This window comes from Platalea leucorodia (genome assembly GCF_965183815.1).
Source record: "Platalea leucorodia genome assembly, chromosome: 4".
NCBI classification, from domain to species: domain Eukaryota; kingdom Metazoa; phylum Chordata; class Aves; order Pelecaniformes; family Threskiornithidae; genus Platalea; species Platalea leucorodia.
This window is the reverse complement of record NC_138826.1, coordinates 73,056,249-73,083,715: the sequence shown is the minus strand read 5'-3', so window position 1 is coordinate 73,083,715 and position 27,467 is coordinate 73,056,249. Positions and strand designations below refer to the sequence as shown.

General features: G+C 41.7%; 1 protein-coding gene across 1 annotated transcript in view; it reads right to left on the bottom strand.

Moving 5' to 3' along the window:
- The window catches only part of GUCY2C (guanylate cyclase 2C), a gene marked incomplete at both ends in the record, with an annotated part of 45,531 nt that extends 18,994 nt beyond the window's left edge, over window positions 1-26,537 (bottom strand). Inside the window, 16 exons of the mRNA XM_082311398.1 lie at window positions 38-124; window positions 1,361-1,465; window positions 2,403-2,474; window positions 3,076-3,138; window positions 3,695-3,800; window positions 6,116-6,197; window positions 10,193-10,304; window positions 10,738-10,823; window positions 13,071-13,206; window positions 14,409-14,517; window positions 17,173-17,269; window positions 18,147-18,268; window positions 20,672-20,887; window positions 23,908-23,975; window positions 25,277-25,389; window positions 26,324-26,537. Of these exons, the coding sequence (XP_082167524.1) occupies window positions 38-124; window positions 1,361-1,465; window positions 2,403-2,474; window positions 3,076-3,138; window positions 3,695-3,800; window positions 6,116-6,197; window positions 10,193-10,304; window positions 10,738-10,823; window positions 13,071-13,206; window positions 14,409-14,517; window positions 17,173-17,269; window positions 18,147-18,268; window positions 20,672-20,887; window positions 23,908-23,975; window positions 25,277-25,389; window positions 26,324-26,537 (1,788 nt within the window). The remainder of the gene's footprint in view (window positions 1-37; window positions 125-1,360; window positions 1,466-2,402; window positions 2,475-3,075; window positions 3,139-3,694; window positions 3,801-6,115; window positions 6,198-10,192; window positions 10,305-10,737; window positions 10,824-13,070; window positions 13,207-14,408; window positions 14,518-17,172; window positions 17,270-18,146; window positions 18,269-20,671; window positions 20,888-23,907; window positions 23,976-25,276; window positions 25,390-26,323) is intronic.
- Between the last annotated feature and the right edge of the window lie 930 nt (window positions 26,538-27,467).

Below are 27,467 nucleotides of genomic sequence, written 5' to 3'. Positions count from 1 at the left end.
AGGTTGATTAACATTGCACTGTCAGCAGCCCGCTTACCTTGGCAATATCGTACATGACGGAGATTTTAAATTCCCAGTCCATGAATGTGCCGTCAGGGTAGGAGATTTTATCATTTAAAACATCCTGTGAAGAAAAGAAAAGAGTGGTTCTAAACTGCATTGGGGAAAAAGGAAAAGATGAGATATGAGTATCTAAATCACACAGCCTTTCAACCGGCGACTGAAAGAGGTAGCCCTTCATTTTTTATAGGGAGTACATGCACTAGAGCAGGAGTTGACTCAGAAAACAAGGAATATGAAATATATTTTAGGTTTACAGTGAGCTAGAAAATTGAGGACTCCAGAAAAGAGTGTTTTGTGTAATTAAAGGTAAATAGTGCATTTGCTTTTAAAGCTGAGTCTTTAATAAAGCAGAAATGGGCAAGGTGTGCAAGAGGAAGGGAAAGACATTTCTGTGGTTTGTGTTCACAGTCCATTTCCTACCAATTTATTCATGGTCTTATAAGTTCAAAGTAGACTGTTCCTTTATCTTAAAGTGCCAGTCATTTACAGTTCTTCCAGCCACTATGATTTCCATTTCTAAAAGTAAACCTCCATGAGTATGCCAGTTTACAAGAAAAGAACTGGAGATAGAGCTGTTATTTTGCTGCCTTGCTGTGAGTTTGTTCCAGAGACTACTGCTGCTGATGAATCTTTGTATGAACTGAGAGGCAGAGACAATGTGTGCCTGCAGAAGAATTGATGCCACCATTATTTCATGATTAGCACTGAAATAATATTGGTAGTAATAAACCATAAGTCTTTCCATATCTCTTGACAGGCATCAATTTACCATTTCTTTTTATAAACAGAAATGAAGGGCTGTTGTCCCTTACAGTACAGGATTTGCCATATTCCAGCCTCAAACTGTTTGTCCCTTATTAATATGGAATATAGTCTTTTCTCTATCCTTTCACACTCTGGAGGCACTGTGGGGTCCACAAGGGCATCAGCAGAGACAACAGCTACATCTTGGAAAATAAAGAAAAGGTTATATCCTATATGCTCCCAATAGGGGACACAACACAAATCCTGGCTATTGCTGTTGCCTGGGCGGAGCTCTGCCTGTACTTTTCCTTGCTTGCACCTCACCTCATCCTCTAGCTGCTGAGAATCATCAAACTGATGGCAGCCACAGCAGCACCTGGGGAAGGCTGGAGAGAACTGAGCAAGAGAGAGGGAACTCGGAGTCAGAAACCTGCCACCACTTGCTCGGTACATGGCTGCTGCATGAGGGCCAGAGACATAGAGATGGGGATTTTTTTTCTTACTTTGAAATTTGATAATTGGGGGGTGGAAGGAGACTTGCAAAATTCTTTACCCGCAGAGAACCTCTTTCGCAGTACTCAGTCACCCCAAAGATCATGGTGTCTATCTTCACAGTGCCATAGAACTTGGTCAGGTTGTAATAATCAATCTGTAAGAGCTAGAGCAGAAACATTGCATCTATTTATAAAAGCAATCATTGTTAGTACAGAAACACAGGTCAAGGATACTTCTGTGACACAGCTTTTTATCTCAGGCCCTGATAAGATGTATGGGTTTCCTTTAAACCAGTGTGTACTAAGGCACTGAGTGAAGTACTTGAAGACATTTGTCATTCCAGAGCCTTCTGGATTAGGGAGATAAGAGTGGCTGCTCTTGGATACTGCAAGTTAATTTCAGAGCCCACTATTGCCTCTCTACTCAAACCTCCCAGTTGACCAGAATAGCCATTATGAGTGACAGAATGTTGTGAATCAGTCAGTAAATGAGCAAGTAATAAAAATTTAATGATGCTGCATGATATTATGGACTTTGTCCATTTATATAGACAACTGTAGTTTACTTTGAGGTATTTTTAGAGCGTATTGACTTCACAGTATAGCTGAGTTGTGTAAAAAGGAAAACTATTCATTCAAAAAAGATGCAGTACTGCAGCCAAATTCATCTCATGTTGGAAGAGTCTGCATGCACAAGTCAGCAGAGAGTTACTTATATTTAAAGAGATGCACTTGGCATTCAATAATAAGATTTAACTACAACATTCCACTACTAATGAATTAGCATGTTGTGAGCAAAAAGAGTGCATCGCCTTTTAGCATCAGCTACAAAAAGGTATTTAGCAAGGCCATATGACAGAGCATGAATTACTTCATTCATCCTCAGCTTCACTGGCATACAGTTCAGATTCTGAACTGGTGATGAGATCACACACACAAAGGGAAAGTTCATCAAGCAATATCCTTTGAGGAACTCATTACCCGTCCACCTCATAAACATGCACAAGCATATGGCTGTTGGAGTTGACAGTGGAAAGCAATGACTTCACTCATAGGCTCCATCCCACCCTGCAGCATCCAGTTGCTACATGCAACATTTACCTTGTTCAGTTCTATTTTTTGCTTCTCTGAGAAATTACCATCATTGTTTTTGAGATCCTTTAGGATCACCACCTGAAGAAAAAATAACAGTGGGGAAAAAATCATAGCTTTAGTACAACAGCAACTCATCCTTCTTTTCCAAGAAATGTCCATACAAAGAAATACCTCAGACACACCTGCCTACTGCTTTGCTGTTGGAGTTTCAGTTAATCAGCTAATAAGTAACGGAGTTACATTTCCTTCAAAAGATTTACCAGGTAGATAGGAACTATTTAGAACTGTCAATGATGCAAATTTTAACTCAACATGAATATATCTCAGTCAGGCAGACAGCTCTACTGAATGTACAAGAATTGCCATGTAAATGGCCTGTCCTCCATTAATCCATTAATCTCATCGGTACCAAAATGTATCAGATTTCTGGTCCCTCTGTTTCTTCTTCTGCACTTCTGGACTAGGCTCGGGGTTCCTGGAGTCTACTATTTTGCCTCCCATCAGTAAGCAAAATGCAAAGCACCTGATTGATAGGGAATCAATGGCTTATTCCTTCCATAAGATCAAGCCATTTTGCAAGGTCAGGAGAGGTAGAATTGTCTCTGGAAAGGAACGACCTCCTTCCAGGAAAAGCCTTCCTAAGCTGAGGAGGGGAGCACAGACACTGCAGTCAGGTTACCTTCCTGTCATATTTGCCTTGGCGCAGTCTCTGGGTGGTGTCACGTCTCTTATCTTCATCAATCTGAGAACAAAGAAGAATAACTAACTTGCAATTATCACCTACTTCCCACTTGGCAGGTCCAGAGAGATAAGTAACGTCAGTGTGTGCCACACAGAGAAGCATAAGCTTCTCTCCCTTGGGAGTGCCACTACATGCCACAGAAAGTGTGGGACATCCATGCCACTCCCACGGCTGCTGGGGCCTCCACCTGCTGCTTTCATGCTCTTGGGCATTACACAGGTGTAACAAAGCACAGGGAAATAATTTGTAACAGTGGTGGTGTGGAAGAGACTGGAAATCAATACCCAGCCTGTTCCCCCATCACAAAATGAGCTTTACTGTTGGGAAACAGATATATTCTATTAGGGAGCGATAGATGGGCAATAATCTCTTTTTTCTTCAATACAGCCAGTGAGGGTTAAAAAAAAAACTTAAAAAAAAAGAAATCATTTTAACAGATCCTAGTTCTATCGGAGCCATAGCCTGCATTGTAGTCGCAGCATGCCGACACCCCAGCATTGATGGTCTTTAGAAGACAGAATCCAAGACCAAGCTTCAGGCATCGTGCTTCTCTCACCTTCAAACTAACATGACTTGTCTCACTGGTCTCCAGAGGCAAGATTTCCTCAGGAGGTATATGGGACCATTTCTTCCACCGACGCTCATTATCTCTCCTGTACTTCCTGCAAAACAAGTGAACTTGTTCAGAATATCCTCCCAGTGAACCAAAACCCACAACAGGAGATTAGGACATGGAAGATTCCAGTGTCAGGATGACACAAGGATGGAGTGTCAGGTGGGCAAGGCTCGAGCACAAGCCCTGTGGCTTTCATACAGTTTTCCAGCTTGAGGCTGCTATAATTTCTGTAGCTTTGGGAAAGCCTAAATGCTCATTCAGTTCCATAGACGTAGCAGAAGAACAGAACAAATTTAGCAGAACAAATGCTAGGCAATTGCCAGAGTCTTAAGGCAGGTCAGAACAATTTAAAGCACAAAGGGCTGTCTGGATTTTATATAGTCTTCTCCGCATTATTGAATGTACTCTGAAGGGAGGTCCCACGAACAAACACAAGCCAAAGGAACTCCTGGCATCAACACTGGATGGTAAGAACAACGCCAGGAGAGTAGGTAACAACAGTGTTGAGATGAGATGCCTTTTTGTGCGTGTCCCTTGTATTCTGCACATTTTGTAAAAATGAGGGAAGGGCCTTCTGAACAGGGAGGAGGAAACTGCTGTCTCCCTTGCAGAACTTCAGAGCAGGCACTGTCTTCTCTTAGAGAAAAGCTGCAAGAAGACTAGCACTCATCAAACTACCTGCTTACCCTTGCAAGTCCTTCCTCTATTAAAAAAACCCACAGGACTGACTGGAGAGACTGCAGGGGAATCCCAACACCCTGATGACTGGTGGCAAATGCTCCAAATGGAAGAACCCATGGTATTGATTAATAACACAAATATTCCCTTTTCCAACATATTTTAACTCACACATGTATAAGAAAAGGGAGACCAGTAATTGTGGTAAGAACTGTTTTTCTCAGTTCAATCTCATAAGCTGTGTTGTATCACCAGGATGCACGGCAATTCAAACTGGTGTCAGCTGGTGGTTAAGTACATATCAAACTGAATGAAAATCTAATATGTCTAATATTTATTTATGTGTTTTTCAGGACTTTGCCTTTTTACTTAGCAGTCAGAACTACACAGGGAGGTGTGGGATAGTTCAAGTGTCCTAGAAACTTGGGAGATAAAGAAGGAATAGTGAGGCATTTTGTTCATTTTCATAGCTGACTCTCTCTTCTCTTTTGCTTGTTAGGGGATTATAGTTGAGAAGTTTGCTATTATTTGAACACTAGAAGGACAAACTTTATTCTAAAAAATCCTCAGGAATCTCTCCTATATTTGATGCTTGGGAATATAACAGTGATATGTATACAATAATAATCTAATCATCTCAACAGACTCTTTAGATTTTATGCATTTGCAAATATGGAAGAGTACAGAACCTTTTACAACAAGTCCAAACTGTCTCCAGACAAATTTTTATCAATTTTCATAGCCATTACAAACTTTACCTGTCTGCTTATGTTAGTGCTTATATGTGGCAATGATTAGCTCTTCCATTTCTTGAGTACAACTGGTTGTGTAAGAGTTGTATACCTTCGTCTTTGATTTTTCCATTATGAAAACCTTTAGCTAGCAAGGTAGATTGGTCCACTCAAAATAAGAGAGCCTGGGTAGTATTTGTTTCTAATCAAGTTTTCTTAGGACCTGTTTCTCTCACTTTTTCTGAAGTTCTCTGATATATAGCAAAGAGGGATTCTGAGCTACTGAAAACAGGTGCACACATAATTTTTTAAATATGAAAGAAAACCATATACTTCACAAATGGGGTGCCATTTCTTCCAGCAAAAGGAGACATCATTGATTTCTATTTCTCCTTTTTCCATCATGATAAAGCTGAACTGTGTTATACTTTTGAAATTCTAGCTGTTAGAAAAGTTGGTATGCGAGGAGTTAGACTGAGTCGGAGGGAACTGAAACACAGGATGGATTCATACAATGAAAACACCGAAACCTCATGGTGTTTTGATTCCTACAGTGGCTCAAGACAAGTACCTCCTTCTAGATTGAACTTTTATGTCACCAGTAGGTTAAAGAAACATAAGTGAACCCCGAGTAAGCTAAAGACAGGCAGTAAGTGGAAAAAGTCTGAAGATTTGTCTGAGACATATGTTTCTGTGTATGTATAGGAATCAGAGCTTTTTAGTAGATGCAAAAACTCTTGAGCCTTGCTGCATCTTCTCCCTTGATTATTAGCCTGACATAACAGTGCTATGGATGCAAACACTACTTGGCATATACTAAAGAGTTCACACTGAGGGCAACCACCCAGGTATGTAAGGTAAGCTAATGAATGGCTCTTCAAGGAGAGATCAAAGGCATTGCCCTAGGAGGAAAACTGTTCAAGGACAAACAGAGGGCCAAAGGGGTTGGTACCTTAGAATCAGCAAAGAGATGATCAGAACCAGAATCACAATTCCTGTGAGTGTAAAGACAGCAATGGTCAAGAAGTGCGGGCCTGCAGAAAAGAAAAATTGAAAAATAAACAACTTGACAGAGGACACTGCAAAACAATATTATATTTAAGAAATTAACCTCACCCACACATGTGCAAGTCACAGTAGCTGACCAGGGATATTCTTTGGTCACATCCAAATTGAGAGGCTTTGGTAAAGTCCAGCACTGCCTAGAGATGACACGTGCCTGCCTCGTTCACTGCAGGATGAAGCAGAGCAGTGCGGTCTTACATCCCAACCTGAGGCCTGGGCACTCTGTAGGGACACCCAGGTGGGAGGTGAATTTAACAGCACTAAATCTCACATTAGCTCAGTAGCAGAGTTTCCAGATGTTCTTCTCTTTAAAAACAAACTAGGATAGTCCAGGAATAAAGCTGGCTTTTCTTATTAACCACATTTTAAAAAATGAAGCAGCCAAATTTCTCCTTGCAATAACTTCTTAAGAGTGGATGGTGGAGGCAAACCTTGGGTACAACTCTCTGTTGGGTAGGGATGTAGATGGGGTTGGCAGTTGACTATTTGAAATCAGAGTCACTGGCATCCAGGAAACATTGGTTTCCCTCAGCATACCCGGGGCTTAATGCAAAATGGGCTCTTCATTGACTTCTTCAGATAAGGCTTTCTCTGAACTGGGGAGCAAAGGTTTGGTCCCTATATTTTTTATCATTAAACACAATATTCATTGATGACTTTCTGATTCAGGCTTTATAACGTATGTCTTTTCCTTTCCAGTTCTGCTGGGTACCCACCCAGTGAGAAAGAGATGCTTCTTTCTTTGACAGTGAATTTTCCACAACTACCCATACCTTTGTCACTCAGAGTCTTTACTAATATAATTTGCTTCAGGATGGGATACACCTGGAGACCACAGCTTTCACCCAGAATTTCAGCTGATACAGAGTACAGCCGCTTGTGGATTTGAAAGGCATTTATCGCAAGAACTTATATCGAAGAAGAGGTCAAGATGAAAATCATGGTACAGCTTTTAACATACACAAATTTTTCAACGTTTTGCACCTGGGTTCTCCTCTTATTGGCCCAGCTGTTTAAAGTGATTCTGTAGTTGTTGTAGACAGAGCTTTGGAGACTGTGGACTCATTTCTGAACACGTCTCTAGACACTGTGTTGGAATGACAAGTGGACTCTACTCTTCAATATGAGATTTGTATGCCATAGAGGGAAATTAATCTGGTGCAGTACAAAGCTGCCAGATTAGTGTCCTTGGAAGCTGCCAGGTGCCAAACAATTTGAAAATCAGGCTGTTCAGGCATCTGAGGACTTAGACCCAAAATCACAGAGCACATGAGAGTCCTAGCCCTGAGCAGGCAGGAAGAACTGGCAAGGCTGGGAACTGATTATTTAAGATTGTAATTTTGATTGTCTTAATGTGGAAAAGTGAACTGAATCCTGTCTTGGGTCAGTTCTTGGAGCTCAGGGGCACTCGGAAATAAAGTTGCAGCCACCAGCTTCCTTTGAAGAGCAGCAGGCCATTAGTGCAGAGCTTCGTCTGGTGGCCACACGTCTAGAGTGTATCTACTCTACTGAGCAAATCTCTCAGGCAAAGAAGGCAGAGGAGAATCTATTTTCACAGATTGCCATGTTGGTTATGGACAGTAAAAGAGCTGAGCTACTCAACCTTGCTGAGGCTAACGCACTTCTGAGTGTGCCCAGAAACAGAAATAAAGGCACACAGGAAAACGATAAAGTGTAAAAATTAATAAATAAATAAAAAGCAACAAGAGACACGCTAGCTGCCTCCAGAATCAAACACCAGCTGGGCAGGCATTTTGAACATACCAGTGTAAGTGTCTGCATCTGACATATAATTCAGTTTAGGAACTCTGGATTTTGGACCCAGATTTCTGGCTTTGATTTTTTGTTCTGTGTATCACATCTCCCCACCTTCTTTCTGTGTGTTCAACCCAGCATCAGTCTCAGGGCCTCCTAGTAACTTAGCATTAGTCTCGTGCTCTCCATTGAAAACTGTCAGTACTATAGTTTCCCTCCCCCGAGGAAGGACATTAAGTTACCACTATAAAACGACCTATACATGAGAATGTGTAAAGCCATTGCCTACGCATTCTGTAAAACTTAAGCTTTGTGAATAGTGGCTTGTAGCTTAACAATCAGCAGGTTGAAGCCCAGGGAAGAGCTGTGAGACTGCAATTTCCCGTTCCTGAGGCTCTGCTACCACCTCCTGGCTCTTCGTATTACAACACACAAAGGGCGAGTGCATCACAAATTAACTGTTTTCAGGTCTTCTGGAACAAGAAGCGTTTGTGTATCGAAGGCTGACCTTATCCGTGTTTAGAGTGAGGGTTCAAACTTTCTGAATAATGGCAAAATGTGGATGAAACCCCTTTTTTAAGGGATGCCAGGAGGAAGGAGGGTAGCAGAACTGGGTCAGCTGTTCTCAATTACAGCTTAGGGAGGAGCAGGGCTCTGGTTGCTGTGTTTGCTCACCTCCCTGGAGGAAAAAACATATTTCTGGTTGGAAATTTTTGAGTAGCTTTGGCCATACTTAAACTTACTTAAACTTTGGCCATAAAAAGTTGTCCTTTGGGGGAATATATTTGTTTAGAATCACACCGAAGGAAGGTTTGTTTTTAAAAAATGTGAAAACAAAATAATCAAGTGCCTGTGGAAGTGGTTTTAGTTTGATTTAGTATAGCTTGGCCACAAAGTCAGGCCTTCATTAAGCACTGAATGTTAAGCTACTAGTTTGTAGGCACTAGCTTTCTGCAATTCCCAGACATTTTTCTTTTGCCCTTGTACAGCAGCTTCAAACAAGAATGTACTCGGGGAATGTTTTAAAGATACAGAGACCCTCTGACAATACAGCATGTTGTGGGGACAAAGCGATGAATGAGAATGGGATTGGAGCAACACTGAGAAGGCTGAGGCCAAGCAGCAAGCCCTAATTTGAAGGCATCTGATTTACTTTACTGAGGAATAAAGGTGTTTGAATCCATGTACCACCTTACTGTGAATGGACTTTTAGTTATCAGGTTTATCAGGTGTTTGTTCCTGCAGTTACTGGTTTGCTTTGTAATATTCCCTAGAGGAGGTAAACAGTACAGCAAGTTAATGGAGGCCTTTAGCAGAGACCTTTAACAGCAGCACCTTTGGACACTCACTGATGGAAATTACTTAGGTGAAAACTAACCCCGCTGTGCACTAATCCTTGCAACCACCACCACTGCAATAATTTTTATCCTGCATATCATACCCTGAAGAATATACCTTTCGATTGTCAGTCACCACGTGGCAGCTGTCTACATGGGAAAACAATCCCAATTTGCTCAGACTGACAAGGCTGTACTCTGCTATACTAAATTACAAGGGAGTTCAAGTATCCTATCCAGCAGTCACCAAAAACTCAAAAGAAAAGGAAGTGGTGTTTTCTGGGATTTCAGATTTAAAGTTTGAGTGGAGATAGAGCAATAACCTAGTTTCCCATTGTCTTTCTGCAAGGAGCCAGCTTGTCTAAGAGACCCCTCCAGAGAAGCACCCTGAATCTGCACAGTGCTGTGTCCTCTCCCCAGCTCCCTACAATAAGGATAAAGGGGCAAGCAGAAGCCACCATGTTTCATCAGCAATACAGAAATGCAGAGTCAGATAACTCATCATAACCTTAACTCTGCTGCCTTTTCTGAACAGTCTTTCAGACAATTCACACCACCACCATCTTCTAGTGAGGGTTTTATGTTCAGGGGTGGCCTCTTCCAAAACACGCCATGGTATTTCCTCACAATCACTGGTACAGTATGGAGTCTATGAAAGACTTAGTAGTGCGTAAACAGAAATGCAGGTTTAGAATTGGGCTGGATGCAGAGAACATGGGGGGCTGGGGAAGGAAAGATGCTGTTCTGCCCCCAGCTCCTGGCGTCACTGGCTGGGGGCAATGTGAAGGTAGAGTGCTGAATCGCACAGCAGGTGGCTCTTAGAACTGTGTGACTTGTCTTCAAAGAAGAGGTAGATTTAATGGGTGTCTCACCAGTGCCTGGAGTATCACTGGGCAGCTTGTGGTTCTTCCAGACAAAATCCGGACTGGTAGTCATTACGTGTGTCTCGTTCTTGTGAGTGTTGAAATACAGAAGCGTTCCAAACTATGGGTGTAGAAGGGAAGAGATGCAGTCAGCAGCTGTGCTCTCCCTTTTTTGTCCCTTGCTTCAAACTACATTTAATAAATGTATTGCTCAAACTCTAAGTAATTCTTGCTCTTTCTGCTACAGTGGTGCATTCCTCAGCTTAGCCATATGTTTGGCTGCCATATTCTTTCTCATTCTTCCCCTTTCTCTGAAAATAAATGTATCAGTCCCACAAAATACCAGCTGCACTTCACTTACTGAATCACCAGATGACATCAATCCTGTCAGTCTCCAGCACGCCTCTCATGACCCCCTCCTGGCATGCACAGCATGCCTTAGCACACCACCACTTCTGCTGTAGTTATTTTCATCATTCTTATGCAATAGTACAGGTAATTTTGTTTCTCCTTTCATATATAGGGTCAAACAGTTTCTCCCTGGACATACGTACATGATTTGTAGTCTGTGACGTGTACAGTAGGGTCAAATTGGTATCAATGTCTCCAAATTCATCTAGAGTCACAGGACCCAGTAGACCTGCGGACACAAGGAATTAGTCAGAGGGCTTGTGTTGTCAGAAACACAAACATGTGGCAGGAAGGATGGGATAAAAAAAGGATTTCTGATGCTTGGGATATTTTTCTTCTTCATGGACATGCTAGAATACATACCAGCTTAGCGTGGCACTACTTCTCCCTTAATAGCATGCTACATTTTCTGTACAAAATCCAATAAAAGGTGTTGAACTGACTGCACTGAAGAGGAAAGTCTCCCTCTAGCTATAGAAAAATATATCTGTCAGATTTCTTCAGCATATCAAGAATGTCAGGGTAACCTTCCTTGAAGGGGCCATTTTAGAAGTGAGAAGGGAAATTGCCTGTTTCCACCTGCAGTTTGAATCTATCAGCAAGAAAGGAAATATAGGGGTACTTTCATTCCCCTTACTCTTTTGCGAGCTACCTGCTTGGCTCTAATAATATTATTTTAACCAGATTCTTTTTCCCTTTAACCTCCTGCCTCTGTATGTCACCAAATGTGCAGATTGAGAAATTGCCTGTGTAGCACATGCCAAGGGTTTTAAGGTGGAACTTCGTAAGTCCCTCAGTGTGGCTTGACTTTGCTCTCATGAAGTCAGTAATTTCAACAAGAGCACAAACTTAGCCAATACCCACCACTCCTGAAAGTCTCACCTTCATTTTTTCCCTTCTCTTTTCAGGAGAGTCTTTTTGATCAGCTTTAGATTGCTCTTTTGCTGCTGCTGTTGCTGATGACTTATTTTATTTTTCCTAAAGTTCATCATCATAATTATTTTAGTTAGGGAATTACCTTCTCCCTTTTCACCTCAAAAATCAATGCTAAGTAAGTTTTTCATGGTCTACCTTCTTAATATCAAAATAATTATTGTATGGACTCCCTATTCTACCAGCCTCCAGAACAAGAAAGAATGGAGGTGGTTCAACACCTTTCACTTTTAGGATTTTTTTTAAAACTAAACTTATAACTAATGTGGAGCATTACAGTGAAAGATTTATTTTGGATAAGTAAAAAGGTTTGTGCAGCTTACTTTTCAAATTTAGAGTGAAACTGAAGAGATGAGTTTACTGATATTCAAAACAGGATGCTGCCTCCAGGAGGAATTAGTAAACTATATTTTGCTAGGTTTGGGATACCATGCTTAAAGCAAAGCTAAGCCCAAAACCTGTTAGGCCATACTAGGAAAATCTGGGAAACTTCTACACATGTGTTTCTGAAAGAGGTGGGACATAAACAAAAAGCTTTAAGTCGCCATTTTGGTACAGATCTCTGATGTGAAATGACAGCTGGGACTTCGCTCCCAGAGAGGTAATGTTGTCACTTCTTTGTGTAAGTCTTGCCTCTGTCTTTTCCTAATGATTGAATTCTGTGATTTTAAGCCCGTGGCCTACAAAAGCCCATTGGTGCTAGACAACCTGTGAGAGGAACAAGGAAGTTGACTAAGAAGAGCCAACCCATTGCCAGCTGGCTTACACTCACACTGCAGGCACTCAGGCCTACGATGGCTTTGTAAACTGGGAAAATGTTAAAATGACTTCATTAAAGCTTAGCTAAGTGGAATTCAGAGTAATTTTGAACATCAATCGTATTTCATACATACTGGCCTCAAGTCAAGACTAGACTTTTGGAAGAAAGCTTAGAAATGCCACTATTGCGAATTAACAACCTGAATGCCAGGTTGCCTCTGGAGGAAGCATGGACTCTGAAACCCACCTATATGCTTCACTCTTCCAGCTCCTTTCTCATTTTCCAATTAGTCTCCCTATAGAGAGTTCAGCTCTTTTGTCAAAAGAATGAGACCAGCTTCAGGTCCTCATCCCTGTCCTTCATCTCTGCTGGCTGCGAAGCTCTGTCTCTTCTCCTTTCCCCACCCCTCCTTAGGCAGCGATATTCTTTAAATGTGCTTTGTACTTCAAAGCAGCAGGAAAGATGCAACAGCCCAGAAAGGAGTCTGGTCCTCACGCAGTCTGTTGCTAATTGCAATGTTTCAAATGATCATCATTTTTTACTTTCTGCCTCTTCTGTGTTGCATGCACTGAGGTGATTCTGCACAACTGCTGTGTACTGCTTCTGCTAATGCTGAAGATAATATCTTTGGCAAAAATGACAGAAAAAGAAGAGTGGGAATAAAACTCATTGAAGGACTTGGACTTGTTTAGTGTAGAACTGACTTATCCTAAGAGTGCTTAAAACCAAATTTCTTTTCCCTCGTCGTTTAGTGAACCCTGCACAGGACTGTACTTTTTATACCTCCAAAAGTGGTATTTCGGAATTCATTGATGAAACTGACAGGTGACACTGAGGTCTGTGAGGCAATAAACTTCTTCAGAATATGTCCAAACAGCAAGACTGCATTAAAATAGCCAACAAAAAAGTGGTCTTCCACCTAGAACAGGAGTAAAAGAAAAAGGTCAATTTGAGAGTTCATGTTTCTACCTTAAAGCTACAATATCTTTGGTGGTCTCCATTTGGCAAAAACTCCAGCATGGAAGACCAGAATCTGCTGAACACTGAGTAGATGGGCAATGCCACATCAGCATTCTCGCTTGGAAAAATAAAGGTAAACAAAATATATTTTTGGTGTATGAAGACAGGGAGGTGGTGAAAACTCATAAGAGGCCAATGTAAAGCTCTGGCATGCTGATCTTGGCACAAAGGATTCAAGAAATCCTACATTGTAGGTTCTGGGCAGGTCTGCTCAGTGGGACCCAAAGCCCCTGGCTTTGGATTAGATTTTCTGTGTGGATAATCTGGTGTGGTGCCAGCAAGTCTGGGCTTCCAGATGGCCACAGCTCAGGGGCAAGGAGCTATGCCAGAACTTCCAGCAGCCTGCCATAGACCTGGCACCCAAAAAGCATTGAGCCCAGGCTGGGGGATCTGGAAGCCCTGTAAATCCGGCCAGAAGCTTCAGGCTGCCTGCTGGAGAGCTGGAGCTCAAAGCCACAAATCCTGGGAGGAACTCTACATAGAGTAGAGTCTGGTTCCTGGTCAGACAGCAGGAGTATCAGCTTCACTAACCAGATACAGGGTTTACCTAGTTTCTGCTTTTCTGGAAATTAAAAAAATACACATTTCCTACAGAAAAAAAAAGTTCCTGTTTTTGAAGTTTAACTGGAAAGCCCCTGGACAGACACAGCAATGGTTGCCACTGCTTATACATATCTGCACACAAAAATCAGTCAACAATTATTAGTTCTGAACTTTCCATGCTCACATATTGATTACACCTGTAGATCTTCCTTCAGCGATGCCTTGAAGCTACATATAAGATTGTCAGTCACTCAGAAGTGGAATCAGAAGGCCATGTACCTATAAGTCTCCCTTACATCCGGTGAACATGACACTTGGAAATTAAAAGCTTGAGTTAACTTCACGAAGCAGGAATATGAGAGCCTGCATGTTTGCCTTATGATATTATGTTTTTACATCATTACAGCAGGACAAAATGTCATCCTGTGATAATGTAAGAAAATATCAGCATAGAAGCATGATGGGGGATGATTACAGATGCATTTTTAGTTTTCATTTCCCAGTGCATGAACATGAATGAACGGAATGCAATAATCAGATATAAAATATTGTGGTTACAGCGTTCTCAGGCGTTGTGGTAGTCAAGCTGTCATTAGCTGGTGGCAGAGTCAGGACAAGTACATTCCGCATGTAATGGGCTGAGCTGTTGTTCTTGAAGTATGTGTTACTGCAAAGCAAAGCACAAGAACCTCATGAACAATCAGCAACAGAGGCAGTGGTAACCATGACAGAATCACTCTCCTCTCCCCAGTGGCACTGTTATTTAATAGGTTAAAACAGTAGTTCTAAAAATAAAATTTCATCATGGACAAAACTCTTTGTGTTGTTCATTCCCTGATGCCAGCTTCTGTGCTTAACTACATTAAAAAGTAGTATCAAAGAGATCTGGCAATCTGAAACTCAAAGGTTGCAATGAATTATTGTTATTATTTTAACTGTTTGGTTTCTGTCCTGTTTATTTCCTCTTCTTTCAAGCAGGAGTTTATATTTATTAAAACTGAGTCTCTTCTTAGAATCCACAGTACTACAGTCAGTAGTTTCATCATGTTATTGTGCATCTTTCTGACCTCTTCTGCATTCTTTTGCATGTTCCTCTAATTTTGATATTTCCTGCTAGAATTGATCACAGCCAGATTTGTATTAAAAGCATTTAACAGGAGGGCATGAAACAATCGGAGAGGTGCAGAGAGAAGCTTATTGATTTATTTGTTTACTTCAGTGAGCTAGGAAAATCAGAGGAAACTGTGACTTTGAAAACTATGCTAAAACAAGCAGAAAAGGTTGTAGCTTTCAGCTATCTTTGGTTTCATCACCCTGACAGGCTATCTGGAAATGCTTCACAGACTGGCAACCACTGGATTCACATGTTACAGAGGAATTTAGCACTAGATATTAGTGTCAAGTGGCAGCATCTGTCATTGCTATAGCTATATTGATTTAAAAAAAAAATTGTATGAGCCTTCTCTCATTATTCATGCTTGATCATCCTTTTATTTTTTCAGTCAGTACTGTATTAAGAATTTTTGGAGACCACAGGCTCTGCTCCATGGCCATCAGATGGGATCCTGACACATCCCTGTCCCTGCCTTTCCGCGAACCTTCTGACTTTTACATTGCACTTTTCACCCTGAAGAATTTCAAAGTGCTTTTCGTTCAGGCTTGGACTGAACTGGCCTGGTGAAAAGGAAACTTCATTAGACTCCACCAGACTGGATAATCCTACAGCATCCCACCTCCCCTGAGGAAGGCTTAAACACTGTCTTTGTGTCCTGGCTGCCAGAGGGCTCAGAGCTGAAGAAAATTTAAATCCATCACTTTGTCTGAGGGACTTGACTCCTGGAGAAGCATGGGACCTTGCCTACTGTCTTCTGCTACAGCTTGAGTTTGGATCTAACATATGTATCTGTATTTTGTTTCTGCTTTAAGAAGAAGAACATAATTTGAGATATTCAGCAAAATCAGGGGTATGTAGCAAATTTAAGGAGGGCAGCATATAAAATGGGCTGAGGCAGCTGGGTATATCGGAAGGATGCATATCACAGCACAGAAGCCCCTAATCGCCCTCGCCTATTGTGAGGCAACAATCATACATGCAACACCAGTAAGTAAAAGCACTCACATACGTGGTCCCTGTTGTGCATTTGCAAAGAAACAACAATTGTGTCCAGTTGCCTCAGGAAAAGCAACTGGGGATTCCTAGTGCCCAGATAAAGTGGTGGCAAGTCTAAAGCTCTTAGAGGCATTTCTGAAAAATATATATGGTGAACTTGAAAGTGTACAGGACAGAGAAGATCCTGTTAGAACTTGAACCACAGGCTCCAGTTTGGACCCAAAGGTTAAATGACTGAAGTCATTAACCCAAAGTGCCTCAGCCCTGCCCTGTCAAGGTCAGCTTTAGAGACAAGGGCTGGGAAGTCCCACAGGCCCTCCTGAAGTTCATGGAATCCTGAAGTTCATGGAATCCAGGAAGTTCATGGATTCTTTTGCTACATCAACAGTGAAATAAGTAAGATCAAGACATGGCCCCATACATTTGCCTTGTGATCATACCATTAAGCTGCCAGCACAGTCCTGGGCATGGTTTTGGTCTAGGCCAGCTAGCTTTCTCCCAGACTATGACTTGCTATGGTGACCAGAGCCATACCCAAAAAGCAGTTTGGGCATCTACTCTTAGCCATATGGATGTGAGCTGTGCTGTGTCACTTAGGCTTAGGGCCAGAGATCAGCTTTTGGTCCTCATATACAGACAAAGCTTTTGAGGCTACCATTGATAATTAGTAATTAGTAATATAAAGATGAAATTGAACAACAGAAAACTTAGGTTGTATACTAAGAAACGTCTCTGAAAAGTTAGATTTATGTAGTTATAAGGATGTTGAAGAGATGGTTATAAAGTGGAAAAGTTATAATGTGGAAGAGCCTAGAAAAATATACTGTAAGCCATATTTACATAATTGTCTGGTTGGGTATGAAAAATGTACAATATCTCATATGAACAGCTCATGACCGTTCTGTCTTTGGATTCTGTGGTTCTCTCATGGCTTCCTGCACTGAGAAGTTCACAGGATGATGTTAACCCTACCCGCTCTGTCACTGCCTTAGAAAAATATTATGTGAACTAAAGGGGATGTTGTAAAGGATGTGCCACGAATTAAACACTAAGCAGCTTAGATAAATGGCAAGACATGAGGAAAGATGGCAGTGGAAAACATTTTGTGAGAGAGCATTTCTTCAACAAAACAGTTCCAGTCAGATTATTTCCATTATCTCTATCCTTCAGCAAACTGCAGAGAAAAGAGGAAAAGCAAAGGTTATACTTTACTTGAAGAGATCTATCAGGATGATAACAATGTCCTTATCCACTTGGCCTGTCCCTAGGTCTCTGCTGACATCAGCTGGAGAGCCACACATGATGATCACTGCAGATTGGGCAAAAATGGAGACAGATTGGTGAAAGGTAGAGACAAGAAGAAGACATTTGCCTGCTCCCCCATGCTTGAGTAGCAGGCAGTAGAGCAATGCTGGGCTAAGGCACATTACCTACAGTGTGCTGGGACCCAGGCACAGAGCTACAGCCTCTCTGCAGCAAGACTGGAATATTTGAGGGAAAGTGGTAAAAGGGGCCTCAACGCCTGCACCATTTTCTGTCTGATTGCACCAGAGCACTACTATTATCTCTCTCAAATAAGCATTAGCAATATGGCTACTGATGTAATATGGGCTACCGAATATGAACATTTCTAAGCTAAATGCCATTCAAGTAATACTTTCATTGGCTTGCTTACTACTCTTGCACTCACTTGGCCTGCTGATGCCAAGCACTTAGTCTTAGGAGAATATGAGGTATTTACTCATACATGTTTCTAGTTTAGATGGATCACTTCCAGAAGAAGTGCCCCTTGATGGCACAAATGAGGCCCATGTATATATCAGGGCTGCAAACACAGGAATGGTAGAGAACTAAGCATTCTTGTAGTATCTAAGGCCCTTCTTAGGAGGAGTTGTGATGCCTGGATTTCTGAATCTTTCACAAAATGGAGCTTGTGCCTGGATGGGATAATTAACCCCAAAAGCTCTCTGGAACCAGGATGTTCCCCCATATTTTATGGGGATGGAGAGAGGAATCTAGGAACTTTGTGCCATGTTGTGCTTGCATCCATGTGAAATGGTGTATCTGTGTTTCTCTACCATTTCTGTGGAAAGACTGTCCCTAAAATGTAACTAAGGGGTTAGGTCTGATTTCCTGGGAAAAGCGACTTACCTGCAGGGGAGAGTGCACCCTCAGCAACCCCTTACCATTGCTTTTCCGTTTTGGATCCTTCACAGTTTTTCTAAGTTGCTCCGGAGTCCTTAAAATCTCCTTGAACTTCAGTTTTTCGGAGAAGTGTGTGATTCCAGCATCTAGCGCGTTCATGTACCTGACACAAGGGAGCACAGATATTGTCAGAAAATTGCTAACTCCTCACATTCTCCTAAATAAGCCAAAATGTGAGTTAGGCTGTTTACAGCACACAAGAGTGTCTGTAAGGCAGTATGGAACATTTTTTTCTGCAGCAATAGAAGAGAGAAAATCAATACAGGGCATGAAAGACTTAGAAGTGTTTGGAAAGTCACCCAAAGGTATTTGAGCCTGGTTGTACAAAAGATGGGTTTGGAGAATGCAATGATGTAATAAGACATTAACAATTAAGAAAAGAAATCAGGGATATGGGGAAAGTACAGTAAGTGAGACTAACTGGGAGGCAGAGCCAGGAAGTTCTGCTGTTTTAAGACATCAATGGTAATCTTAGAAGACACACGTGGAGGTTCAAAGGAGTAAATGGGAACGGCAGAAAGAACTGAGACAAAAAACACACATGTAGCCTGACTGTGAGAGAAGTGAAGGAAGGAAAGTAGCAACAAAAAAACCCCTATACTGAGTCAGTAAAACTTGAAGGAGAAAAATGAGGGCAACAAAAAAAAAAAACAACCAAGTGAGTAAAAGACTAAGCTAAAACAGCCAACTCCTAAATCCTATTCTTGCCTCAACATGTTGTGTCTGAGAACAGACATTCTGTCTGAAATAAAGTTAATGCAGAGGGAAAACTAAAAGAATTCTCTTTGTTTTCAAACTGCTTAACTTTTGATCTATCAACACTGAGATCCCAGTCCTATAAACTACTAAATATCTTTTGCTTCCCATTTTTTTTCAGGAACAGAATCATTAACCATTAATTTATAGGAACATATGCATAGTCGACACATAACCTGACTTTGCTATCCCCGTGGGTATTCACTTATTTTTATACATATATAGGGAAAACAATTAGCCCATGCAGTATAACTCGTCCTTTAGCAAAAATTGATTTTTTAAATTAGACAGTTCAAAAACCTTCAAGCTGACAGTTTCTATTAAAGCAGAATGAGATGCATTTTTTTACGACTATATTAAAATGAAAAATGGGCAGAGATACAAAATTATTTTTAAATTTTTTTGTTAATTCAACAATAAAGAAAAGGTGCTTGAACAATTCTGAAGTCATCAAGAAGGTCCTGAACAGAAGTATTAATAAAGACAAGGTAAGAAACACTTGGGAAATAACTTACATGCATTGACTTCCCTGAAAGGTATGAAACCTGCAGGATTGAAGGGATTTAGCTAAAGTGTGTGTAGTGCATGGGTAATTATAGCTGCAAACATGGAGAAATAGGGATTGTAGCAAGAGACAAGCGAAGTGCACTGATGTTTCAAAGCATCAAAGAGAGAGAATCATAGCAATTACATCATGTGATCAAGTTGCTATCTATACTAAAAAAGGAGAAAACAGTAAAAGTCCCTAAATATCTACAAAACAGTGAATTGGAGATCAGTTTGCAGGCCCCTTAATTCAGAAAAAAAATTAAATTATGTATACAAAATATTCTGTAATTATATGCTTATATCATGCTGAAGCCAATACAGTCATAAATTTTGCTTAAAATTCTGCAAGTTCCTCAGGTTATGAATTGGAAAGATAAATAATAGTTATTTCCATGAATTCTTGGCTGCCTTTGAGCTACATTTATACAATTAGTAAAAGAAATGAGATTTTTTTTAATTAATCAGCATTTTATGTCCCAAAATTGGAGAAAAAATTCAAAGGAGCACAGAAGCACTCACATGAGCTGAAAATTAAGTAAGTCAATAATAGAAGAATAATAATAAATATCAGTATATTAAAGAGTCTATTTGACGAAAAACAGCCTTCGATTTTAGGCAAGGAGAACACACATCATTATTGAGAATCAAGCACAGGCTGATGTTTCAGGTCACAAAGTGAAAACTGTCTCCTTTGCTCCAAACTGGTGAGAGCATAGCTTAAATTCTGCAATCATTGGGGGGTCATTTTGTTCAAAGAAAGATACAGTTTGAACTTTGGAAATGTTTTGGAGTAACAATAGTGCCCACAAATTGAAGCCATTAATGTGGAAAAACATTACAAGAGCTTGATAAGACCCCTGATCTACAAAGGCATCTATGGAGAGCCCAATGGAGGAGCCTCTCACATCACGCTTTTTACATCGAGGATGCAGTAAACAGGTATTTCCAGCAGGGACAACACATGAGCTATGCTGTCCACAGGAGAAGCCAAGGCTTGAGAATACTTGAAAGTAGACTGAATGAAACATTCAAATACACAGTACAGCTAAAGGGTGTAATTCATTTTTTCCTTCTCTCATTCCTTAGTAGCCGTAAGACACCTCCCAAAATGTAGGACTCGAAGGACAGCTTGTAAGAACCATGTCCGAGGATAGAGATGGAATTTATCAGCAGCTGGGTCAGAGGTGGATCCAGATCTTACCAGAGGCATGCCTCCGAGTTTTCATTCCTCTTGTAAAGGTAGGTAGATTCCCAAGTTGTGGTTTTGAATGGCAGACGAGATTCTTTCCAAAAATAATAGAAGAATTCATTCACTTTCCTGGCTGGGGTCAGAAGGCGGGTTAGGTTTACTTTGTAGTCACAGGACAGTCCAAAACTCCCTACAGAGATCAGAGGCAGGCTCAGTATTGTTTCAAGTCTGAAGGGAGAGACAAGAGGACAAGTCTGAATGGATTGCTGTCGCACCAAGGCAGGTACCACGTGATTTCCACCCTCAGCTCCCTCTCCTCTTGTGCCCTGCATTAGTTGAACAGCAATTTGAACCTGGAGCAGAAGGCTCCTCAAGAACACAAGCAGATTTCAAGTCAGTATTGGCACTGAAAAGCCCTGTTGAACTGGTCCAGGCAGCTCCTCTCACTGCCCCCCATTCCCCATGCCCTTTTGGGTACCATGCACCATTTCAGCCCAAGGGCTGTGACAGGAGTCCCAAGGCTCAAGGACCCATCTGATTCTGCTCCCTGGCTGCCATTAACATGAGATGGATTTGATCTCTTTATTGGAGCAGTGCTGGAGGGTGACAGCTTTTTGCCATCAAAAAAGCTTTACTCCTACAACTCAAAGGCAAAGTCTTTTAGTTTCACTATGGCATATTTTAGGAGCTGTACAACAGCAGCAGTCAGGAAGAAAAACTAAGGCAACCCTCTACTGGCAGGGAATTTGTAAAACAAAGATAATTTTTATCCACAGAGACAATAAGTTTTTAAGGATAAAAGTATTTTCCTAGATGCTGCAATCTTATCAGACTAGTCTCAAAATACTGTAGTTCTTGTATGGTGAAAGGGAATTTTGCCTGCAAAATAACACGGCCATTAGAGTTGTTGGCATTATTGTGACAAAACTTTATTTTCCAGGTAAAGCCCACTTACCAAATTGCAGGGTTTATACTTGTTGCAACAAAACCAGACACAGATGATGTAACAAGTAATGCCAGGGAGAGTATTTCACTAATGAAACAGACATTTTTCTGACTGATGTACAAATAGAATAGAATACACTATTTCAGTTGGAAGGGACCTACAACAATCATCTAGTCCAACTGCCTGACCAGTTCAGGGCTGACCAAAAGCTAAAGCAAGTTATTAACGGCATTGTACAAATGCCTCTTAAACACTGACAGGCTTGGGGCATCAAACACCTCTCTAGGAAGCCTGTTCCAGTGTTTGACCACCCTCTCGGTAAAGAAATACTTCCTAACATCCAGTCTAAACTTCCCCAGCACAGCTTTGAACCATTTCCACACGTCCTGTCACTGGATACCAGGGAGGAGAGATCAGCACCTCCCTCTCCACTTCCCCTCCTCAGGAAGCTGTAGAGAGCAATAAGGTCACCCCTCAGCCTCCTTTTCTCCAAACTAGACAAGCCCAAAGTCCTTCATATCCTTCTGAAATTGTGGGGCCCGGAGTACTGCACACAGTACTCAAGGTGAGGCTGCACCAGCGCTGAACACAGCGAGACAATCATCACCTCTTTTGACCGGCTGATTATGCTGTGTTTGATGCACCCCAGGATGCGGTTTGCCCTCTGGGCTGCCAGGGAACACTGCTGACTCCTACTGAGCCTGCTGTCGACCAGCACCCCCAAATCCCTTTCTGCAGGGCTGCTCTCCAGCCACTCCTCTCCCAGTTTATACTTGTGCCCTGCATTACTCCATCCGAGGTGCAGAATCCGGCATTTGGACTTGTTAAATTTCATCCCATTAATCATAGCCCAATGATTTCCTGAATTAGAGATGGTGAAGAAGTTGGAGGTAGAGACAGCTGAGCTAATCCAAAACCACGCTTGTTACTTCCACCGTTCTGTTGCAACATCCCAGCAGCCGCTGTGCTTATAGAGCTCTTGCAGTTCACAGCCAGTGTCGCTTAATGTCCATTTGGTGAGCCAAAGATGAAACCCAGAGAGCGGCGGCCGAGCGCAGGCAGCAGCCAGGCTGCCGCAGGCCCTGCGCACTACCTCCCTGCTGCCCACAGAGCACCCTCCCCACACTTAAAGTGCTGTAAAGTAAGGCACTTGTGCTGATTTGCAAAGCTATTGCACCATGGCCAAAAGCAAGCTGCCTGTTTGTTGTTCTTCATTGCTTTGCATAAACTTCCGCTAGTCATACTTTTTACTGGTTTAACTGTGTCAGAGGCCAAGGAAAAGACTTTGGCATCATTCCGGGCAGCTCCATATCCAGCAGATAGACAGAAAAGCAAACATAAAGTTAGGAGGCACGATTAATAAAACGGGGTATATTGCATAATATTTTACCATGGTCCTATACATACATACAACTTATTCTTTTGATTCTTCTATAAAACAATCAATCAATCATCACATGCATTCACCAGTAACATTGTATTCACTTCTGGTCATCCAACTCAAAAAAAAGTATAGAGCTAAAAGCACATAAAGGTTGAGATAAAAGTGTCTCAATCTTCCCAGTATCTCTCAGTGAAACCAAAAGGCTACCAAAGTTTAAAAAGGGAAGTGATTCACATGGGTAACAATATGGATTTGCATGTCATGACTGATGGGGGTTTTTTAACTGATTTATGCTAGAAGTCTGCAGATTCAGCTTACACTTTTCCTAATATCTGAGAATAAACATATTGATATATAGTATAATATAGAACAGAATTACACAGGTTGATGTATAATACGATAGTAGAGAGATTCATTCTTCAGGAATGCTTCCTCAGGCAGAACAGTTAGGATGAAACTGGCTGCTCCATATCTAAACACTTTACTGAAGATGGTTGGTCTTCTCTTGACGCATGTAACTCAGGCCCCTCTCAGTGACTGAACACCCACCCAGAAGGACCCCTGTTGCTGCAGTACTGCAATGTCTGCATGCTTCAAGCTAACATCTCTTTCCCGCTGCAGTTGCTGAAGAGTTAAGTCTTTTGAGCCCTTAATCAATCGATTAACTTACTGTCAGCAATTAGAAAAGTTTCCCTGCTAGCAATGGGATTTCATCAATGGGCTTTGGAAGGGGATTTTCTTCTCCCTACCAAACATAGTGGCTATGCATAAGAGTCTTACTGCCTTGACTGTAGACCTTGAGGTGTCTGATGTATCCTAAACCCCAGTGTCTCTGCTGGCTTGTTGTACACAAAACAACTTTGTTCAGCAGTTGATATCTTTAACATCACAATATTAGGGGGACGAGGTGGTACTTACGAGACCATTTGGTAGGTGGCGTAAGTGCAAGCGGGTCCTATGACGACACAGCCAAGCGTGCCAGCCTTCTGCAAGGGATGAGAAAGGGTCAGTAGTGAGGACAGTGCAGAGGACTGGCGGAGAGAGGAGGATGGAAGAATGATGAAAACTTTAGGATTTGAGGAGTCACAGAATTTACCCAGCAAAAGCAAGAACAAAGTAGCAAAGGAGCTACAGAAAGCTTGAAAGAACAAACCTAGAGTGAAGGAGGGAGGAATAACAGAAAGCTAAGAAAAGGCAAAGAACAGAATAGGGCCTGTGAGTATGACCTTCGTTAAGAGACAGACAGCAAGTTAGGATTAAAATGGTGCAACTGTTACAATTGCACATACAAAATTACACACCCCAGCAGTGCTTGCATTTGCAGAAGACAGAGAGGTTGGAATTACAAGATACTGTGTATCAGAAAAACGATTAGTTATGTGCATATGAAGCTTGTATAAAAAAAAAATCCTTCCATGACCAGTAGCTTTGTGTATCATGAGGGACTTCTTCTTCACAAAGACTATAACGTGCTCATACATTGGTAGATTTGAGAATTCACATTGGATTGACAAGGCTTCACTCAGAGGTGACAATTATTAGACATGAGAAAATCCACTGAAACACAGCTTCTTGTAAGGCACCAATTCTAACTGAAACTTCTCCCCCTATTAGGGTATTCACATAGTTTCTCCCATGTGACTTCTGTGATTTCTCTTGAGAAGTGAACACTTCATCTTTGCCCCCTGGGCATAGTTCCATACCTGTTTCTTTGGTATCAGTGCCAGCCTAATAATCTCTCTGCCTGCATGTTCCCATCCTCACACAGCTCTCTCCTTTGTGTATTTGTGTAAACAGATGGTGAACCAGATCAGGTCTGATCCAGTTGGAAATGGACCTTTTTTGGTCTGCTTGGGCTGTTTGAGTGTTTGGGTTTGAGGTTGTTTTTTTTTTTTGGTTGGTTAGGTTGTGGGGTTTTTTTAATGGATTGCTTTGGCTATGTGGCCACACAAAGAGCTGTGCAGATATAAAAAAGAGGACAACTTAAGCATAAGAAAAGGAGCCTGCAGTGGAAGGCTGCTTTAGCTGGCACTGCCACCAAATGTCTAATGACAGCCTCTAGGAAGCTGCCATAGAATCTATCATCTCCAGTATTTGCCTGCTTGTCTTCACAAAACCTACAGGAACATCTTCTCTTTGAAAACTTCACTTCCCTGTCAAATTTGTTTGGAACTGAACAGGATCAAAAGTTAATAAGGAAAGACAGAGAGACACATCTGCACACACACGCAGAAAGAAAAAAGTCTTGTCTTCTTAGGAAGTCAACTTAAAGAAGCCTGGTACTCACATAAATTTCCTTGATGAGCTCCACACCTTCACAGGTGCTGGTACGACAGCCTTGTGAGACATAGAGTGATGAGGTAAAGCTGTGGAAGGTGGCATTGACTGTAACATTTTCTCCTGTAACACAAACATAAAAGTAAACAGCATAATGAGTTGCAGATAACCACTAATACACTATATCCCTCTTCTTCTGACACAGGTCTGAGAAGTCTTATGCTAGGATGTCTCCCACCAAAAAGCTGCTAGAAAGTCCACCTATCAATCGCCTAGCCCCCACTACTTAGGATGAGACTGTAAAATTTGCTCCAATGTGGACTGCTGATGGCTTCTGCTGAGTGTTAGTACTTTCAGCACAAAGTGCTTTTAGTGTTGGCCATTATTAGAGACATTTTTTAAGGCTCTGCAGGAAGTAACTGAGAGACCACTTTCCAATAAAATTGGACAAAATGTCTTCAACTAGAGGGCAGAAAAGGAATAGGTGTCATTTCTTTGGAACCTCTTTTTCTCATGATATTGTAGAGTGACAGTAGATATTGGCAATATTGAAAAAAGAGAGGTAAGATATCAAAATAAATAAAAGCATCATCTGCAGTGACTCTAAATGAAGGAAAAACATATGGACTGCAGATTCTTCACACTTCAAGTCATAATGTGATCAAGAGATGGGGTCAAGAGGAAAATTATTTTCAGAAAGTAGAGGCTAATCCAGCCAGGAGAGGAAGCAAGGGCATCCCAGTTACTGCACTAGATGGATCACTGGTCTTGTCTGATCCTGTTCAGCAATTCCCATGTTCCCAATCCCAACTGAACCTTTCCAGAAAAGCATGCAGGAAGAGTCTGCCCAAACACCATGAAAGCAAATATGGCTCTGCCCATCTGTAGAGCACTTCTATTTTTACAGAGGGAGGTCATTATTTCTGTAAGATCTACATCAGGTAAACGGACAGGCAAGGAGCCTGTCTGAGGAGCAGTTTGCTGAAGGTCAGATGAGTAGAAAAGCTTTGGCACAAAGTCTGACAAGAAACCATGGCAGCAGAGGTATAAGCAACACCCATTGCCTTACCTGTCATGTTTTGTACCCTTTCCAAGGCTTGCTCCACAGCTAATTTCAAATTTTCAGTACTTGATGGTAAGTCCGAGTAATTCATGAGCATCACATTGATCACATAATGGTTGTTGCTACACTCATTTGAACCAACTTGCTGCAGCAGCCGGAGTGAGAAAAACAAAGGCCAAAGGGCCAGAACCAACATCTGTTGCTTCATTATTGCTCAGTTTAGACCCATGGTGTGTGCTCTCTCTTTTCTTTTTCTCTTCCAACCCTCTTTCTTTCAGATACTCTACACTGGTTTTTTTCCTAGATAGGACGAAAGAGATGTTGATGCTGTAGGTTCAAAGACAGGCTGTACGATCCTTCTCTCAGGCACTTCCCTATTCTTCTCCCTGCCTTCACCTCTGCCCACCCCTCCGGTGTACTAGGCGGCACTTCTGTTTGTGAAAAACAAGCAACAGCAAAACCTAGGAAAGGAGAGAGGCTAAAGGTTGCTGTGAATGTTTGCTCATGGAAAGGCCGAGGCTATAAAACTGAAGCATTACCTGCAACCTTGCCTGATAAGGGCACTAACTCTTCATCACAAGGATGAGCTGAGAGAAGGAAGGGGAGGGGTCAAATGGACTGTAAAGATGACTCTTTAAAATGGAAATAAAATACAAGGTCCGTTAAAGCCTAGAGGAAAACAGATGGTTGCCTACATCTCTGGTTACATTGCCACACCATCTCTGTTGACTGGGCTCATAAATCAAGGGTATATTTTCTTCCGCGATGTTACCAATTTCATTACTTTAGCTTTTACCATCGAAGTACTTTTTGTGTTGGCAAAAATGTTTGACCTGCAGTCCTCCAGACCAGAGCGTTTGTTTCTACTTACAGAGTAGACTCAGCACAAAGCTTGTGCACTCGTACACACCCAGCATTGCACACCAAAGCGCCCCAGGTCTGCCCCAGACAGGTTGCTTCCAGGCAGCACAGGGCTCATTGCCCATTCCCACCTTGTCAGATGGCTCCTCAAATGGGGGCCCAACATATTCGTACTTTATGTGATGCAAACTCTTGCACCAGGTAAGGAATAGCAAAGCTGAAGGCCACATCTCGGACCTGTGGGACCAAAGCTAAATTATAAATGGCATCTCTAAAA